The sequence below is a fragment of the Brachyistius frenatus genome, unplaced genomic scaffold (assembly GCF_029030835.1).
Source record: "Brachyistius frenatus isolate BFR_SWC_R1_liver_20210118 unplaced genomic scaffold, ASM2903083v1 Contig_124, whole genome shotgun sequence".
Taxonomy (NCBI): Eukaryota; Metazoa; Chordata; class Actinopteri; family Embiotocidae; genus Brachyistius; species Brachyistius frenatus.
In genome coordinates, this window is record NW_027210723.1 from 323,722 (window position 1) to 344,226 (window position 20,505).

A 20,505-nucleotide genomic window follows, 5' to 3' on the forward strand; every position below is an offset into this window, starting at 1 on the left:
AGCTTATTCTGCACGGGCAGCTGGAAGTTGTTAGAAATGCAGAACTGCATCTGCTATCTGTAGAGCAGGGACATTTCAGTTTGATCCACTCTAACAAGTTTGATCATGTTTGTACTCTGAGGCAGCCTGCTCTGCATCACCTAACAACAGCCGCAGTGTTTGCAGGTTCCAAAAAGCCTGACAGAGGCACAGTGCAACACGTTTCTAAACTGTACAATGAAAGCAGACATGTACAGGCTCCTGTGTCTGACTGTGATGCATAAATACAGAAAAGGAGACATAAAGTACAGTATAAGACTAACAATTTTTTAAAGGCATCTAAAAGATTGCAAAACATGTGAGTTAGGCAAGTCATAGTGTCTATGAAAAGTCAGAAATGTGACCAAAAACTCTAATTTACATTACATTAACGAGAATTCTATCTACTTATTGTACGTTTGAAAAAACACACTGAAATCCTCGTGAAATGATATCCAGCGGATAAAATTTACTCAAGTACATCTATTCAAGTACTGTCCCAAACTATGATTTTGAGTTTACAAAACATGTAATCATCTAGTTAAGTATGGAAAATAATTCAAATGAGCTCCACTTTGACCAACTGGAACATTAACACACATTAACATGCTACTTACATGCATCAACAGTAATAATTGCAAAACTCTTGATTTTATTACTTTTTTTTGTTAAAATATGTGCCTTTAGTTTTAAATGCAGAATTTTTATGACTCTTAGTTTTACTTAAGAAGAAAATATGCAGACATCTTCAACCCTTCTGCCTATTATGTGCAGGATAAACATAATCAGCAAACAGTCCAGTGATGAAATATAAATGTCACAGACAAATAGCGCTGAAACGTCATCTTACGCAGAGCAGCAGTGATTTCATGACGACGGCCTTGTTGACCCTGAGCCTGAGCACACTCTGGTGGATCACACAGGCAAATACCAAGCTGGTGTTTGCAGCCTGGGAGTGGCCAACCTGCTGGTGAGACGAGACTTTCCAATGCTGAGTAGGCTGCTGTCTCTAAAGACCCTGATCTGTGGTTTGTAACCAACAGGAGGCGCACGTGAAGGAAAGCACAGGGCAGGAAATCTGTGTATTCACTGCTACACGCAGCCTAAACATTTATCAGAAGGATCACGTGGTCATCTGTTATGTAATTAAAATGATTTTCCACAGTTATAAAGAAGTTAAACTGTTTTGTAATAGGGCAAAGTTTGGTTGAAACTTGCTGACTAGTCAAAATTAATTAATTGTATTCATTTGTGGGAGCAAGTCAAATGATTTGTTTGCACAAATTCTGCCTTTTCAAAGTAATTTAAGTGAGGCCACTACTTGAGCATAACAATAGAGCTGTTATTATCATGTGCAATCTAATTCAAACAAGGCATGAGCTCTATTTAATCTGCACAGAACATTATCTCAAGCGTAATTGTGGCTACAAAAAATGCACTCTCTCTTAAAGTCGCTCCCGACTCTGTGGTACAGAGTCTATAATACTGGGAGCGACAAAGCTGGGGGAGAGTACACATCAACCTTTTTCCCTCGTGACCCCTTAATACAAAGTCGTACATTTAATATAAAAAAACAAAATTTGTGTTGCAGAATTTCAGTGCTCTTGTTTTATAAACAAGTATTACAGCCTCTCAGGTTCACAAGGTTGTTCCAGGAGCATTTAGCTTCTGCATCCCACATTTTTTTGTGTGTGTGAATAGTGCATAAAACTGGCACCCTGACATTCAAAGCTTTAAAATGTGTACATGTCAGCACAAACAATTTGACCTCTATTGGGAGACATGGTGTTAAAAGACTTTGAATGCTCCCAGAAATCCTCACAGCTGATGACAACAAATGTTGTAAACTCAGTTTGACAACAAGTTTAAGCAATTATCTTAGAAAACAGATAAAAAAAAATGCTCTAAAAGCTTTTCTATTTGGGTATTCATAACTGCAAGTTACTGTATTTACAAGCTACGGCACCACATAAAGGTCTTTAAACTGTTTCTTGTATTGGCCTCTTTTTCCCTCATACTCATCAGAGGAGCCTTTTTTTTTGTACAAAATGTCACAGCATAATCTTTGAAGTCTGTTAATAAAGTAAATGAATCAAATGGCTGAAACAAATATGCAATTGGTGCGCACAAATGAGAAAATGATACATCCAAATGAAACCAGAGAAACTTTATTTCATCTGCCCATCCAGCACCACCTCGTTCTGCTAATATGTTATAATGTGTGAATGTGGTAAAAAGTTGTCACTATAATTAATTAAATCTAGGGTTTGATTTCACAGCATCAGCACTCTGCTCATTTTCACATCTTTAAATCACAATAACACATTTGGCTTCTTACTTATATTAGTGAACATTTATAGTGCCTGGCAGTCGCTCTGAAACTTTTAAATAACTGCCTGAGGACAACATAAAGCCTCACTGTAATAGCTTCTGATTCGGTGCCATCACTTTGAAGCTCAACTGTACAGGGTCGTTTTAATCAGCTCACAAGCAGTAACTAGTATTTATCATGATCGCTTGTCTGGTTCGCCGCAGAGACAAATAGCAAGCATGTCTGAAGCAAATGGTGGAGCCCAGAAAGAAAATTTAGAGGATAAACGTGGATTAGTAATAGTTTCCATGACAGAGGTGGCCATAGCATCCTTTGATGGAACAAAACGGAGCAGCATGGCACACATGATGCTGCAGTCACACAGGGGATTCTCAGAGGAAACAAACATGAGCCAGGAAAGACAGTGAATGGAGCCACACGCAGAGTGTTTCTTCTTTTACAAGTGTCTCTTCATTAGATTTGGGCTGTGGGAAGCAATAATTATATTTGTCAAGTCATTAAGTCCTTTCTGATCCGCATGATTGCTGGAGCCTTTCCCAACATACATTGACAAAGCAGGCAGAAGACAGGGCGTCGGCCCCTTTCACAGCTAATGCAGAGAGAAAAGAGCAGCATCTCAAGCAATTACGAGTCTTCTTTCCACTTGACCAGGAGTTTTTTTTTTTTAGCTGGAAAGTCCACACAGGCCAGGATTCAAACCAGCTCTGCTGCTATGAAGCAAGAATGCTACAACAGAATCTACAGAGTCACTGTGTCTGAAACATGGTGGCTCTGTCGATTCTGGTGTTTGTGTCCTGGTTTGTTCTCATTTCGACAGCAGCTATTTGCAGGTTGAAGGTCATTAACTTTCTGTTGAAAGCAAAATGTATAATCTGTAGTCCCGTGAAACATAACTGAGACTTTAAAGCAAATTATAGATTGGATTTCCAAAACTTCCATTTGAATTGTACGTTTGTAAAATAAAAAAGCTTCAAGGTACTCTAAGTCTCACACAGCCAGACCATTCCCCAGCACGCCAAGCCAGCGGTAGAGATTGGTCTGGCTGCATCCGTATATCATTCTCGTATAGAGGAAAAGACACACTGGCTTGTTTATAATACTTGAAACCGATCATAATCGTGTTGAGGGGGGGAACTTGTTTTGGTGGAACATTTTCTCGTGGAGAGGTGAGGCCTGGCATCAAAAAGGCAAAATCCCCGCAGAACACAGAAAAGAACCGGACAGGCCTGTATGATTAAAATCTTTGTCAAAATCTGCCAATTTCAGTGTGCTGCATGCGGCTCGGAGGAAGTTGTTGTCAAAATCCCTGTTGTGACAGCGAATCTGAAAACGCGAACACACTGAGAGCGGAAGAGAAGGAGAATGTCGACACAAATAATCGGCCAATGGCAGGTTTATATCAACAATCTACATCCGGTGAGTCAGACAGAACGTATTTAGACACCTAACTCATCTAAGACCCGTGGTATCAGGGTCTAACAGTATGAAAAGAAATCAGGCAGGGTATCCTTGTGGTACTGCGGAACTCCTAGAGGGAAGAAAACTCAACACTGTCTTCTAAGATGATGCCCCACTCATTCAGATACATACACCTTAAAAGTTATTCAAAAGTTAGTATTACATTATCTGACCCAGACAGCAGCACACTGATGGCTCACTGCACACATCAATACTATGAAAATATTTTGCAAACGTGACTCTTCTAAACTTCTGAATGGATTAAATTCTGATCATATTAACAGAGACACATTTATACAATGTTTTCCAGCCTTTCCAGTGCTGATGAATGAAGAGAGTTTGGTCTTTACACTGAGATCAACTAATAGTCTAGATCTGTTCCTGGAAGCTTTGGACAAGAAGCAGCATGCATTGTTGTCCGCCATAGTGTCTATTTATACTTCAACATGGGGAGCACCAAAACTGGAAGTTTCCTACATTTAGAGGATTTAACATGATTATTAGTTTTATCTGTACATCCAGGTTACGATGAAATTTCTCATTAAAAATCAATAACTTTCAAAACATGTATACTTTAACTGAATGGCTGCAAATTATATATATATATATATATATATATATATATATATATATATATATATATATATAAAAAAAGACAACTTTGAGCTGTAATCCTCTTGATAGTTTTGAATAATTTTTTCAATTTTCCCTTCACTTAAGACTTGCATTATAATGGGTGTTATATAAGTCATATTCATGGTCTTCAAACATTTCGTTGTTGTTGCATTCGGGATGACGCACTCTCTTAAAAAAACTTTAATATCATTTTTGGATTTTTATTATAAAGAACAGACGTTTAAAGACATTTTAGACTTGTGAAATCAGTTTAAATAGAACTATCAAATGAAGATGGTCTTTTTATACAAATATATTTTGTTACCACTCTGACCCAAATCAAATGCGTGTTGTCTTTGGTAACTTTTGTTCCCAGTAGTTCAGTTCCGGTTTGATTTGCATATTTACACGGAAATTTAAATGGATTTGAACAAACACATATTAACAAAAAGAATTGTTTTACTCCTTTAACCTCAATATTCAATTCACCGTCCACACAGCCTCTCTTTTACTCTACGGGCGATTCCTCAACCTCCGCGGTGCTGGCTGAGGCGTCCCTCTGGTGGAATTCAGCTGAGCACACCCAGAGGTGACACACACACCTGGAGATCCTCTGAGACCTGGGTGGCCCCTGAGTCCAGGCCGGCCCACGTGTCCCCTCTCCCCCTGCTTCCCAGGCTGGCCGTTAAAGACTCTGCCAAGACGTCCACGCTGGCCTGTGATTGAGGCAAAAATGTTGTTTAGTCTTCAGTCCTCGCAGTCTGCTCATGTAGCTGAGTAAAGCTGTTTTCAAAGACTCAGAGAAGAGAGTATTTCCAGAGAAAAATTATTTCTTTTTTGGCAAACAACACACCCCTCTCACTCTAACCCCCCCCCCCCTCCTCCGATCCCTGGGATTTAGAAGCTCAGACTCAGCTGAATACGGTTTGTAAAATGATGCACAGGCACAGATGATGGACATCCATTATTACCTCATTTTACCCGAATCATCAAACATGAAGTATTCAAAATTACCCTTTGGTCCGTGATCTCCAGTGTGGCCAGGTAGGCCATAACCCTTGCCTCCTTTATCACCTTTCTCTCCTCCGTTACCTGCAATCCACACACACATCGACACACAGACACACAATGACCTCTTAGCAAGTATGACAGCAGACAGGCCGACAAATGTTATTCCCACCGGAGTGAGATCTGCTCGAGAACAAGTTGTTCAAGTTGATTAAAGACCATGTGTGTTACTGAGGTCATTGTTAAGTAAATGTTAACAACACCTTGTAAATATCCTTCGATTTCATTGGCCTGGCACTGGAATGTGGTCTGACTGTGACATCACAAGCCTCAAACCGTAAATTAGAGCCAAGAATGTATATGTTGATCGACAAGGTTTCAAACTCTGTACAGTATTTGATTCAATAGTTTCATATAGCACGGTTCATGATGAAAGGCAGTCACGTGTTTTTTCCAGTGGAGGAACGTATCTTAGTTACATATACTGTATGTACTTTTACTTCATTTCAGGGGGAATTTTTTTACTTTTACTCAACAACATCTACCCAGCAGTACTCTAAATGAAGATGTTCAAATGTAAATCAATATAAAACTAACGTCACGCCTCAAGTTTGGAAATCAGGTTAATGCTTTCCTGTTAAAAATTCAGAATGTCAATGCTTAGGCCGACACAACTGCTGATGACATTACCACAATTATTTTCCTCTGACTTTCTCAGACTCACAAGACCTACAGTATTTTCACAGGCTAAGTAGTAGTCCTCATAAAAGTAAACTGATCATGAAAGGAAATTAAACTTAAAAGGGCACAATACAGATTTTGCTGGACTTTTTTTACTAAAAGATGCATCTTATTTTTAATTTATTTACTGAGATCAAATATTTTAGATATTTAAAATAGATCAAAACAAGGCAGCTGTGTGCTGTGAAAAATGTGTAAAAGCCCACTGTACGCTACGTGCTATATAGCAGACAGACATTTAGCAACTAGCTGTTGAACGTAGTGGAGCCAAAAACAGAGCTAAAAGCAGTTAAGATACAGTAATGTTTCTTCTTGTTAAAGACTATTACCATCTCAACTTTATCAGGATATAATAAAGTGTATTGTTGATGTGTTAGGAGAATTCTAGCTGTTGTAGTAATATGTGATAGCTGGCACTCCAGGCTCAATGCTTTTTTTGTCAGGTGTTTTTTTGTTAAGATTCATTTTCTCGTAGTAGAGCTCCTACATTGCCAAAAAAAAAATTACATCATGCAAGTTGAAGTAAAGCATCTCATTTTGTTGTTCCAGCAATGGTTCTTCCTGAAAAGAAACCCTGGTGAGTTTTAGTTTTGGTGTTAATCACATTGTATTCATAAACGTCATCTATCAGTCTTGTTTTCCACACCTGTTTCTCCTTTTCGGCCCAGTTCTCCAGCTTCTCCGTAGAATCCCGGTAGGCCCACTTCTCCGTCAGCACCATCATTACCAGGGTCCCCCTGACAACATCATCCACAGGAAAACATATTGTTCATCTCTTGTGTGTTCCCAGTATAAACCTTACAATGTCTTATTTTTTTCTCGGGTGTTGTTTTCAAGTCAGGTCAAGCTTTGTACAGAGATTTATTTTCCCGATTATTCAATAGTCTGATGGGAGAACCTGAGTGTCACTTAGCATTAAACGCCAGAACGTCAGGCCTACCGACCATAATCGAATATAGTGGAATATTTCTATGTAGTCGTGGCTCTATTATCAGCCTGAGACTCATTGTCATTAGAAATTGTGGAACATGAATTGATTTTACACTGGGTAATAATGTGGAAAAGGCTTTCTAATCCAAGGACAGCTTTGATACTCTCCAAAAACCGTTCAACACAGACCAAGTGTCTGGTCTGTGACTCCTTATTTGTCCTCATCCAGACGTGGAAAATCGTAATGTTTTCATTCCGAGCTTTTCTGCCAAATACTTCAGCTCTTTTAGTCCGGTCCAGACCCTCGCAATGTGTTTGCATTTTTACTCAGCCAGGAAGACAGAAATTAACAATGTATGGAGAAGGTACCGCGCTGCACTGCACTGTGTCTCAGTTGAATGTCTGCAGGAGGGGAAGTGACACATAAAGCAGTGAAGAAAATGTTCCTTGAGTGCAGGCTGATACGTGTTGATCAACAAACACGTAAACTGTAAAAACTCACAGGAGGTCCGGGGGGTCCTTTCTGTCCAGGGGGACCGGGGGCACCCATGGGAACGTCCCCATAGAGAGGACAAACTGCAGCGCACGTCCTCTTCACTGAGTTGGCAAAGGTGGACATCTGCTCCAGGACCACTTTCTTACAGACCTCGATCACGTGTTGAGCGGGGAGTGTCGGGCCCTGTGTGAGAAATAATTACCACATCCATCACTGGACGCAACCCAACTGTGGGACATGTATATGGAATATTAGAGGACAGCGTCTGCTGGAGCAATGGCTGCCTTTCTAAGGAAATGCAGCGAACAAAGCCAGCAATATTTCCTGAGGCTCATTATGGATTTATAGCCACACTAAATGAAACTCTTGCTGTGACTCACTACAAACTACAGGCTAATGAGAAACTGTTTAAATGTGTTCTTGACACCAAAGTTGTTACCAAACACTGCGCGTGCCAGTCAGTAACTACTCGAGCAAATGATTACTCTGCTGTTTCTGTGCTGCCATGTGCAGACAGATGAAGTGCCATTTACAATAGACTGAAGAGCTTTTTATTCAGTTAGTGCTGAATACATAAAGTTTGTCTTCATACTATAAGCACTGTACTGTTTTAGGTATCAGCTGAAAAAAAAAACAGATTCAAAGGCCTGTATTTTACTCACGGGTGGACCCGGGGGCCCCTGAAAGCCATCTGGTCCTCCTTCACCCCGAACCCCCTTGACTCCAACAGGGCCTGAACGTCCAGGTGGGCCTCCAGGGCCGCGCTTCCCCCGTCCTCCCTGAGGACCCTGTCCACCCCTGTCTCCAACCTACAGAGCATGTTAACAACATCAGCAGGACGGGATGCAGGACAGAGTAAGTGCATCCATCACACCACAACATGTAATCACTTTTGCATGGATACAAACTTTATGGAGAGCAGTCACTGCTTAAAATGCCTTTTATGTCATGTTGATAGTAGTAATAAAACACAGTAACTAACACAGCCATATAATGTAGCTTGTAAAATAGCAAGTAAAATTATATTAGAAAACATGTATGTTTAAAAAAAGTGTGAACAGAATAAAATGACAAATTTAATATTGGAAATCAGGAAACCTGCTATGGAAGTATTAAATCTGAATGTACAAACAAAGTGGGAATTTTTCATGTAGGTTTCATAACAAAAGTAAAATCTGGCAGAGACCACCTGAGAAATGTGCAAGATTCATTTAGGTGCAGTTGTGGGCGTCACTGGTCTTATTGCATCTACAGATGCTTTAAATATGTTTGGAATGTTATTTGATGGATTCATATTCAACTTTTCAGCTTATTTGGTTTGCAAACGGAGAATATGACGAATGGAGGATTTTCAAACCGGCATACTCGCAGAAATAAGCACCACACCTGCATGACTGCTCTCCTCAGTGAACCAACCAGCCACAGTCAACATGTTTTGATTTATCTCTGTAAAATCAGAGGATTTGGTTGAAGGTGAGTAACGGCCCATCTATTCTGGCAACACATCTGCCATTAAACTATTTAACTCAGGCCATACATGTTCCTTCAATGAAGTGCAAAGAGGTTACCAAATGTTAGTAATACCCTCTATTAACAAAAACACACTTTTGCATTGAATCTGCCGACTGAATCACAGCTCACCTTTCCTTTTGGTCCTTTAACTCCTTTTTCTGCCTTTAAGAGAAAAAAAAAGCAAATTGATGTTAAGGAAAATTAATATACCGGACGTAATGGCAAGCAGACAGGATGAAACATTTAAGGCAGTACCTGTGCACCTTTGACTCCTTTAATTCCCTGGATTCCCATGTCACCCTGTACAAATGAGGCAAATGAAAAATAAACAAAGTCAAGAAGCTTGCCAGAATTTGAATTTCACAGGTGTGCTGCTCATTCCCTCATGAACAAGAACATCCATCTAATGAAAATACACTACCATTTTTTTTTTCATAATAACAATCAAAGAAATTACAATGAAAGCAATCACTTATAGCGATGAACCCACCGAGAATTAACACTTATCTGCAGCTCTGTTGGCTTTACATTGAAATTCAGCTCATTGTTTTACCGTCCAGCCTGAAATTTTACAGTCTCACTACACTCGTACAGTTGTTTTTTGCTGCAGCAGTATAAACCCTACTGTGCACTAACTGCTCTGCATCAAAAAGAAGATACATGCTGTTAGCAAGTATCTTGAAAACTGTGATGCATTTAGCCGCTAAAGAGACAGAGATTTAGAGTTGGTAAAGAACAAAGAACAGAGCTAAAAGTGAGAATTACCTTCTTCAGGTGGACACAAATTAGACTCCAAGTCAAGTACAATGTTGCTGGAGAAATAAATAAAGCAATTGTTTGCTAACAAAATTGTGACATAAATTAAAAAGGTGATTTTTGATTATGTCTATTTCCTGCTCGTGAGTAGCATATGACTGCATGATAATACTGTGAAGAAGATTCTGCATTTGGATTGGATGTTTTTTACTCTATTTGTGTTTAGGTTTTTTTTGTCCCTTTTTTTTTTTGTCTAATGATGTGTAACACTGGACAATGTTCTCCAAGCAAACTCCAGCAAGTAGTACAAACCTGAACTACGAGACGTTCATGGTTTATGCAGCTATCCATGCACACGGCCGTTAGGGCGTATATTTAGAACTTTTAAGCTAAACCTGATGAAGAGCAGGATGTCAAATTGTGGGGTCAGTGTCGCCCTGATATCTACTCCGTGTTCATCAAACCTAACCAATGAGAGGTCTATGAAATATTTCAGTGGGTTAACATTAAACATGCACTCTTATGTCTATTTTTGCTGTCATTATTTCCACCTACAATGTTTTGTCCACTTCCTGACTGATCATTTCACTGCTCGCTAGGGGACAATGTATCACTTTAAAAACCTGTTATTTTTTAATTTTTTTAATGCTTTTCCATCTTTGAAAGATCATATCATCATATTTTCTGATGATTGATTTCATTTTCAGACTTTCTGTTTGTAGTTATGTGTCTGTTATAGTAGTTCACAAATGTAGACACTTTTTAACATACCCCATTGTGTTAAATGACATTCATTTGTCTATTTTTCTATAATAATTATATGAAAACAGAGCAGTGTCAGCTCTTTGCTCCAAATGTGGGTTCCTTTTAATCTGATTTGTTTGGTGTACAGCACACCACAGCAACATAAACAGCTGAAAAGTGGTTTCTGCTGGAATATCTGTATATTTCATTGGCGTGGGATGTTCTGTAAACATCCAGAGCAGGTCCTGAGGGGGAGTTTAGCACTTGTTGTGACCTCCCCGTCCAGATGGGGGGGAATAGGAAACGGGGAGCCAACATGCCCCGAAGGGCAGCCTCTAATCTTGATTTTTGTACCTCTTCATAACAGTTTATGATGAGCTTGCTGAGAAACAATATGATGATCAAACCTTATCAACGTGTATGTTCCATTAGTGAACAGATATGTAAGGAAGGGTTTTGGTGATATAATTAAGAAGGGTGTCCATTATTTCATTGGACCTTTAGTTGTTGACTAAATACAAGGTTTCTCTCCAAACTAGAGAAGTCTTGAAAATCTGAAATTCGATGTGGCTATTTGGCCCAGCAAATAATTCCTGAATAGCCACAGTAATTGTCCCATTACACTGTAAGTTTTCCCTCATTTTATATCTCCAGTGGGTAATGGATGAGGATGTATTACCTTGGGCCCTGGTTTTCCAGGCACACCCACGTGTCCCTGTAAAGAGATGACATGGTTTAATAGCTTGAAGAAAATAGTAGTGTTTGGAAGAGTTAAATTCATGTGGCGCACTTACAGTAGGTCCAGGTGGGCCTATAAATCCAGGTCTTCCTGGCTTCCCTGCAGAACCCTTGTAACCTCTGGGGCCCTTGAGAATGAAACATTTATTAACCAACCTGAGGGACTGCTTTATTCTTTGTCATTTCCTTTTAAGATGGCAAACTACTTTACAAACAAAATGCATTATGTGCTGTTCTTGGGTAATTGAAATGCCTGAAAATGCGACATACAGTTTGGCCTTGGGGACCCATTTCTCCTGCTGGCCCCGGTGGGCCGTTTTCCCCCTGTAAAAGACACGAAGGGCCACAAATTAATCTGCCAAAAACAGCTAAATTTTACATGTATTTACAAAAGCAAACAAGATCAGTGAATTACTTTGGTTCCACTTTGTCCAAGTTTTCCACTGGGGCCTTGTGGTCCTTGATAAGCCTGTAAGGAAGAGATCACATTTACAGTATAATGATATAACAGCACTGCTTCTAAAATACAACATAAATATCTCCTTATACACAGATAATAATACCTCTATTCCTGGATCACCATCTCTGCCAGATAGACCCGGATCTCCAATAATGCCCTGTGGAAAATTATTATTATTGTTATTATAAAACACAGATTATTTTGGGAGTGTAGGTGGGCACTCAGGTGTGAGGCGACAGTGAATTACCTTCTGTCCAATGGTACCAGCTCTGCCCACAGGTCCTTGGATTCCCTAGTTTTCCCATGTTCAGATAAAAAAACATGCTAATCAAAAATCAAACATTTTTGAATAATTTATATAAGATTTTATATACTCCAAATCAAACACAAAAAACAACAACTCATTGTGATAAAATTATGACACTCACAGGCTTCCCCTTCTCTCCGGGAGTTCCCCTTTCTCCAGGATCTCCGACAATTCCCTGTCAAATCATCATGTGAAGCAACATAGATCAAGATTTTTCTGAATATTTCTTTCAATAAACAACATGGAGAACCATGGAGCCTTCCTTCATATACAATCATGTAGGTTATCGCTGCGGTTGAGGCTCTTCTCTCAGTGACTAAACAGCTTATGTTGATATAGTTCAGGCTTTCAGATCTCAGCCAAAAACCAGCCACACGGACTAATGTTGTTTATGGAGATGGCACACAAGCCAAAAACAGTTCTATTCCATTGTTTTACCTCATTTAAAATTATTTACTGGTTCTTCACGCTCACATGAGGGGATTTCGAAGGTAGTGGACAAAGAATTAAAAGTGTCCTTTAAAAAATTCTGAAACGGGGAATCCCACCTGCTTTCCGCTGGGACCAGATCGCCCCACTGAACCAGTAGTCCCTCTTTCACCCTAAAAAATAAAAGCATGATGGTTTTAGATGATATAACAGGTGAAAAAAAATTGGATAAATGGAGAGGAAACACAAATACCTTAACTCCTTGAAACCCAGGAATCCCTTCGTATCCTTTGTTGCCTTTAGCACCCTTCAAGGAGGCCAAAATGTTAGTAAGACGGTAATTGCATAATCACTTGGAAAAACGTTTTCCACTGTCAAAAAGGTTAACTTACAACTTTCCCAAGTTTTCCAGTCTCTCCGATGTCTCCAGGTGGTCCCCAAACTCCCTTTAATTACAGTCAAAATGTCAAGATTAAATCATCGGCGTGATCATTAAATTTATACGACTATAACAACAAGTTTGTAACTTCATTAACTGACTGCCAGATCCAATTAGAGCCTGAACCCAGCAGAGGAGTTTACCTTGAAGCCCCCTGCCCCTTTTAATCCTTTCAGCCCCTGAGGACCTCTGTCTCCCTGTTAACACAACATCTCATGAATACACATAATGTGTAACATCTCAAGGTAAAGAAAATGATGCATCCGAGTGATTAATTACCTCTTGGCCCCAGGGTCCTCTCATTCCTTTCTCGCCTTTGATTCCTTCTTCGCCCTTAGGACGTGTGTGTGTGTGAGGTGTCATTAATGAATTTTGAGAACGGTTCAGACTGAAGCGTAACCATGATCGAAGCTTTTGAAGACAGATCTCACCTTCAGACCTGGTTCGCCAGTGTTGCCGTAGTCTCCTGTGTTCCCCCGAATCCCCTGCAAGACATGTTGGCCTTAATCACGAACATGACTTCGTTCACTGCAGCTGTTTGTTTGTGAATCGACCAGCCTGAAAGTCTAACATCTGTATGTTAGTGATTGTTTCCACTGTGAGAAACTTTTATCCCATCTGGGAAATTGAACTCTGGATACAACAGATACTGTGGTAAGAAAGACAGTTAATAAAGAAAGAGAAACTTTTAAGAGGAATATTTCAACCTTTTGGAGAAAACACTTTAAATTTCTCATTATGAGTTAGATGCAGTCTAATGCCTCAGACCAGGAGACGTTAGCTTAGGTTTGCATGAAGACTCTTCTATTCAAATGTAACAAAATCCACTGCCTCTTCAGTTCACTATTCAACCAAAATGTGACTGTAAAAATTTGTGTAAACAACATTGCAGGAACTAACTGCACAAAGTCCAGAAATCATCCAGTAAAAAAAATGTACAAAATGAATAAATATGATGTTTTATTTAGAGGTGCTTAGAGGTTGTTGTTTTTTTTCTTCCACTTCACTTACATTATTGATATGCCACTACAATTGGTGGAATTGGTTTTCAGTGGGGAGAAAAAAAACACTTTTACACTATTAGCGGCACAATAAATGATAATTTCAATATTCCAAGGCAAATGATGAAGAGCTTTTCTTATATTACCTTTCGACGGAGTTTGGACTTTGTACAATGGCTGCTTCCCTTTTCCACTCTTTACGAGAAACTAATGACACAGCTGGTCACTGTAGCTTCATATTTATCTGACAGACTGGTGTAAATCTTTTAATTTGATTAAAACTGGAATCATCACTTTGTCTTTGTCTGCCTCTGCCAACCAGTTAAGTTTAAATTTACATCAATGTCTGTCCAGACAAATAAAATATATGTAGTGTAGACTTTGAAGGTATTTATTAGCTAGTAAAGTTGATTCTGATAGAACACAAAGTTGGAGCCATGACAGTAGACAATGCTTCAAATATAGATGTTGCTGCAAAGGAGCAACAAATTCTAAAACACACACATCGTCAACCCAACAGCACATAAGATCTGTACAGTAACCACAGATTCAAGGTGGACACCAAAGATTAGTGTCAGCAATTCAGTTTACGACCAGGTATGGCCACAAGCATGTATTGTGAGGTCACAGTGACCTTTTAACCATTGGCCACCAAAATCTAATAAATTCAGTTTTGAGTTTAAGTGACGGCTTGCGCAAAATTTTGAGAAATTTCCTCAAGGTGTTTCTGAGATATTGATGAGTTTGGGACGGGCGGACAACCTGAAAACATAATACCTCTTGTTCTCGGCACAACGACATAAAAACAAAGTGAGCGAGCATGTTCCCCAAAATGACAAATTTCCTTTAAAATGAGGCTATGTTTGAACTTTGGACAGAAACAGACAGCTTGCTTATGCTAAGCTCGCTATCCCTTTTCCTTTTTATATTTACGAGAGCTGTATCGAGCTTTTCATCTAGAAGACATTCCTTTGATATTGAGATGTCAAAATGAGGATGATTAAGTTTAAAATGTGAACGTGGTATAAATTTCAGTCCCACTTGTATTAGTCACATTTGTGGAAAATATAGACAAGCAAAGTGTAGAAAACATTAGTCATACGTACACACAACACGGATCAGTGTTGTTTGCACAGATGCTGACCTTTACAGTAGTCAAAGGAAACGTGTTTTCCAATTGGCTGCATTATGCTGAGTCAACAAACACATCAAACACGGCCGGGATGCCTTTGTCTTGTCCGTTTATTTGACCATCTCACCTAACACTGTTTCTAAGCAGAGTCAGCGGGGCGGAGGTTAACCTCAGAGATGGCCGACAGTACGGCGAGAGGCATGACCGTGAACTTTACGACATTTCTGAGGCAGTATAGCTCTGGACGAGAGATGGACCACCCACCACTTGAGATGGGTAGTTCCTGTATCTGTGCCAGGAAATGCCCTCGTTGGATGCCAGCGGGGAAGGAGATAAACAAGTTGGGGCTCTGTGATTCATTTTGGCAGGAAGTCAAAACTCTAACCAGTTACACAAGGCAGATGTTAGCTCCCAGATGAGCCACGGCTGCAATGCATGACATGAATATGTAGCATGTACAGTTTCTGGAAATGTGCTCTGAGTGTGCGTCGGTCTACAGGCCTACATGTGTTTGCTCAGGCAGCATGGGGGATTTCTTTGAGTGCAAAGGGCACGTCAAATGCCAGGCCATCACACGTGTATTAAAAAAATATCCTCCTTCTTTAAACACATGTTCTCTGCATTGTCTTTAGACCTGCGCCAATGACAGTGTCTGCTGAGCATCAAAGACATTAACAAGTCATAAATTCAAAGTGGAAATAATCACATCTGCAGCCCTCCGAAGGATACAAATGTGAGAGTATTTTTCATTCACTGATGCATGTATAACGGGCTCCTTCAGCAAAATACTGGCTTTACAATTTTCTCAGACCTGTCCTCGTTTCTCCTCTCGATTTGGTCTTTCTGTTTTAAATTAATCAGCACTAACCATACAAATAAAAAAAAAACATTAAGGACACAAATTTCACAAAATAGTAACACACAATAATGGCACTGATTACCAGACACTTAGAGGGTATGGTTATTGCTCAACTGCCTGGTTTTCGTGTGTGTGGGATTCATTACATTTGCAAAGTTTCTTCCAAATGGAAAAGCAAAACCATTAGCTGTGATCTGGTGCCAGTTTGGGTTAAATCCTATATTCTAAACTAGCAGGGCCTGTTTTAAGATGCAAATGGCTATTTCAGAGCTACAAAAACAAATTTATTGTCACATCCGTGTTGGTTCGTGTTTATCTTGGATTCTTCCTAAATTTTTGCAAAGCGGACATGGGTTTTCAAACTATAAAAGGAGCCCCAGTGTTTACTATCGCTAAGCGCTTCTGCTTCCAGATCTGTTTCCATCCTGTCGTGTCTCAGTTGTGCTTCTATTGCCATTTTCCACAGCGTCGCTGCTGTCTCACAAATGAAAGTTTTACAATGCCACTCACCCACGAGTCAATTTAACTCTTTGTTGTGCAGCAGGAGGAAGTAAATGCTGCTCATGCAGAGACTACATCAAGTTAACCTGCATTCAACCAGCGTGAGATAAGGATTGATGTCTGCATGACTAAGAGACATTACATATTTATTTACCCAGTTTCCTTGTCTTCCTTGATCTCCAGCTTTTCCTGGAAGACCACTGTGACCCTGCAGTATAATGCAGAATAAAAAAATGTGTCAACACAGATTGAAATTTTTACTTATTTTGTATGTGCAGCCAGTTCCCTATATAGATACACTCACCTTCGGCCCCGGAGGGCCCTGAATGCCAGGTTGTCCGTGCATACACTTGCAAGACGGTCGTCCAGCTGTCAGGCCGATCTCTGCGTACCCTCCACACTGCCGTGGACAGACAGGTCACAGAATGATTTTGAAACTCCACACACATCTCTAAAAGGGGACTCCCAACAATGTTAGATCAAAGGCGGCTCACCACGTTGGAGAGCTCACAGCAGCCCTCTGAAAAAGCCTGCTCTGGGTCACATGACACTTCCATCTGCTGGAGGTCCACCTGAGAAGTAACAGGAGAGGATATGACTGGTTAGAACTGTATATAAAAAAAAAAAAAAAAATTAAAATTGAAATATCATAAAACTTGAAGCTGTCAACATACAGATAGAGAGCGATCTCCAGCAGCTCGCTTGACGATGGAGGTGTAGCCTTGACGGATGACTGGTCTTGGCTCATTAATGACCTTCACACTGACTTCTTCACAGTCTATCAGCAGCTTCACCCGGCTGCCCTTCACACTCAGCGCCAACTTGTGCCACTCTCCATCAAACAACTTTTCCACACCGTGGAAGGTCCTCAGCATCTGGCTCCCATAGGGGCTGGTGTAGAAGAAGTCTAAGGAGTGTGTGTCACCCCGGAAACGCAGGCCGACCTGCTCTCGTCCCTCAGGGTCACTGACCTGCCACAGGTTCCAGGACTTCTTGGCAGTGTCCTTGGTCACCTTAAAAGTTGCAATGACGGAGTAGTCGGAGGGAAGTCCATCTGGATATATATCACTGTGGCATGAAAGTGAGGTTTAGAGAGCTGGGTAACTCCAAACAGGCTACTTTTCCTCACAAAACAACAAGCTTTTGTTAAAACATGAGGGATTTATTTCATAAGGACATGAAGAAGGAAAAACAGAACCTCATTTTAGGCTTAAACTCTACATTAGCATACTAGTTGGGAACAGATTAAATACCCACATTTGTACCCACCCCGTCTATGTTTATCCCGTATGAACAAAGTACTTAACTCAAAAGTTATTGTCTTGGAAAGAGAACACAACAAGAGTGACACAAAAGTGGACAGAGAGACACTGCCAGACAGTGAGCAGGGCTAAAAACATCCCTGCACTTCCAACATATTTAGAGCCTCAGGTTAGGAAATTAGTTTATTCCTTTTAAGTGTAAATGTCTCTAAATTTAAGTGCTTGCTTATTTGTTAGTCTGTCTTTTGTATGGGGACGGTTCACATCAACATTGACATCAAGTTAGTAGTTAATTTGCATGTGTTGTCCTCTCACAACTAAAAATGGCAAATGAATAAAAGTATTTTCTAGACATTAAAGCCACATTGGAAATGTCTGTGCTGTTATAGCTTGTAAATGAGAAGTTTTTGTTTTAACCTATCAGTTTCCTGCAGTGATGTACAGCTGTCCTCAAGGATCCTGTCCCATTGTTGGGTGCTGTCGCAGGTGCAACGCGGCTTTTCAGCCCAGTGTTAAGTTATGCTTTAAAGAGTAATTTAACACCAGTCTCTGAAGCTTAAAAGCTTCAAGCCTGTTTCACCTCTGACCACATTCAGCGTCCCTAAAGGATGTAACCAGACATGATCAGACGAGTGCTTGTCGCACCTGTCACAGCACCTGACAGTGATGCCACAGTGTATTGACACGTGCTGAAGTTCACTTTCGTGCAGTCAGGTGAGAAGTTAAACAACAACAGATCAGCAAAACAAGATGTTTAGGTGGAGTTAAATGACCTTTTCATAATTTTTCAGCCTCTCTGAGACCAGCTGGACTCAGACAGTCTAGTATTGTACCTCATGGTCCTGCGTAGATGGATAGAGGGGTTGACGCGGTAGGCCACTGCCTCGGGTTGAGACCCATCCACTCTCCTCACTCCTCTCGACTCAGGCACACGGAACTCCTCCAGTAGATCAAAACCTCACAACACAAACACTGAGCTCACTTTGATGTCACACTGATTCAGCATCAAAAGGCGCTCAACTACTTCTGAAGCTTATGTCAGCGTGGATACCACTGACTTCTGTTTGATAGCTGCATTACTCAGGGTCATTTAAAAATGCCATGTCTCCACAGGTACAATGAGGTAAACCCATTCGTATGTTGAGGCTGTTTATTTCCTTTCATGGGTGGATTTGGCTGCCAAACTTTAAACACTGGAAGCTTTGTGCTGCAGGTTGAATGAGATCAGCATGGCTGAAGTGTTTCCTGTGAGGATGTGTGGATGAAAGCTGCTGAAGGATTCTGATCACAGAGATTATTACCTGCGAAGAAGAGCGCTTAAAAAGAACAGTGGCCCATCCTATTTTTGGTGAAAAGAGCCAATATAGAGGGGAAACTTTTCTCAATTCTCACTGGGCATAATGCATCTCACTACCATACAATACAGTGAGTAGGTCTACGTATTAAAGTCAACTTTAAAATGACAAAGAACAGTAGTATGCTTTTTAAAAAAAAACATTTCTACTGAAATTATTGCTTGGTGTTGCTCATACAATTTGGGTTGACAGTTTTATCTGTGGGCCGGACAGCATGAGGAAGAAAAAAAACCTTTGTGTTAACTGGTTCATTTATGGTGACAAGGACACTCAGCTGAAGGACTTCAAAGGTTTATGTACACAGCTAAACCCGCAGATGACCTTCTGACCTTTTAGTGTCCACATTGACTCCGAGAACAGGAAATACAAAACGGTTGACAGCAATTAAGGAGAAACAGCGAACTATGAACTGACAAACACTGACATCTGCTGGTCATGGTGCAGCAATACAGAATTCAACCCGAGGAAAAAAATGGGTTCATAACACATAATTTGTATGATACATCGGATGATCATTAATACGTTTTTATACAAATATTTCTTTGTTTTGCCTCAGTGAAAAAAATATTTGTATTATTTGGAGTGTTCTGCCAAAAATATATGGATGTAATTGCTGAAGAGGAATCATTATGCATTGAAAATCTGCTGTAGTCTTCAATTCAGGGTTAAAAAATTCTAACTTACTTGGCAGGTTTTGACACAGGGCCATTCCCACGATGGAAAAGAGTGCTGCAAACACTAGCATGTCTTTGAAGGCTGGCATTTTCAAATATTTGAAGTCAGGGGCTATAGGTGCCTGTAGAACAGCAATTAAATAGTCATTAATTCAAGATTTGAGATCAGATCATAGCAGATTCAATGATATATGAATATACTTCAGACTGTCAAAAAGTAGCTAGTCATTCAAATTGTTTTCAGAACTACACAGGTCTCAGCATTAATGTTAAGTTATAGAAAGAGTAGAGGAAAAAATTTAATGCTTTAACCTGCTGGAAAATCAAATCAAAAACCGTTTTAAAAAATTAAAAAATAAAAACATTTTAAATATCAAATAGTTTAATTTCTTTGATGCAAAATCCCTACTAATATCGTAAGAATTCTAAATCAAAAGCTGTATCCAGTGTTTTACCAATGCAAGCATTCTCAAGTTGCATTAAATCGGAGTAGTTAAACTCGCATGTCATATGCAACTTGTATTTATATTATTTCCCACTATCCTCACAAAATGTCTGATTCTTTGAAAATAGACAAAAAATACAGAGAACATTTGAATTACTCACATATTCCTGAAAAATAAAATCCCAGGGCTCCTGCTGATGGATCTTTTCTAGTTCCTGGTTTGAGGATATAGCCCGCTCTAAAGTGCCATCCCGGGGCCAAAGTGTGAGCTGAACAGGAGGACCATTCAAACT

The 20,505-nt window shown here is 40.0% G+C and overlaps 1 protein-coding gene across 1 annotated transcript; it reads right to left on the reverse strand.

Moving 5' to 3' along the window:
- Positions 1–4,521: 4,521 nt before the first annotated feature.
- LOC138629970 (collagen alpha-1(IX) chain) lies at positions 4,522–19,970 on the reverse strand. The gene is made up of 26 exons (XM_069714017.1): positions 19,778–19,970; positions 18,572–18,695; positions 17,151–17,544; positions 16,971–17,048; positions 16,781–16,876; positions 16,631–16,684; positions 13,415–13,468; positions 13,263–13,316; positions 13,127–13,180; positions 12,937–12,990; positions 12,798–12,851; positions 12,664–12,717; positions 12,237–12,290; positions 12,056–12,100; positions 11,912–11,965; positions 11,764–11,817; positions 11,619–11,672; positions 11,405–11,476; positions 11,290–11,325; positions 9,366–9,410; positions 9,240–9,272; positions 8,261–8,407; positions 7,605–7,781; positions 6,819–6,909; positions 5,438–5,515; positions 4,522–5,139 (listed from the first exon to the last, which is right to left on the reverse strand). The coding sequence occupies exons 1-26, from the start codon at positions 19,854–19,856 to the stop codon at positions 4,937–4,939; spliced, it is 2,292 nt and encodes a 763-aa protein (XP_069570118.1). The 5' UTR covers positions 19,857–19,970; the 3' UTR covers positions 4,522–4,936.
- Positions 19,971–20,505: the final 535 nt, after the last annotated feature.

Bases quoted from the DNA above. Each gene is read 5' to 3' on its own strand.
- LOC138629970 (XM_069714017.1), bottom strand. From the start codon at position 19,856: ATGCCAGCCTTCAAAGACATGCTAGTGTTTGCAGCACTCTTTTCCATC. The intron at 12,718-12,797 runs GTATTTGTGTTT...TTTATTTTTTAG, and splicing joins CTGGGTTTCAAGGAGTTAAG to GGTGAAAGAGGGACTACTGG. The intron at 11,673-11,763 runs GTAATTCACTGA...TGTCTTTTACAG, and splicing joins TTGGACAAAGTGGAACCAAA to GGGGAAAACGGCCCACCGGG.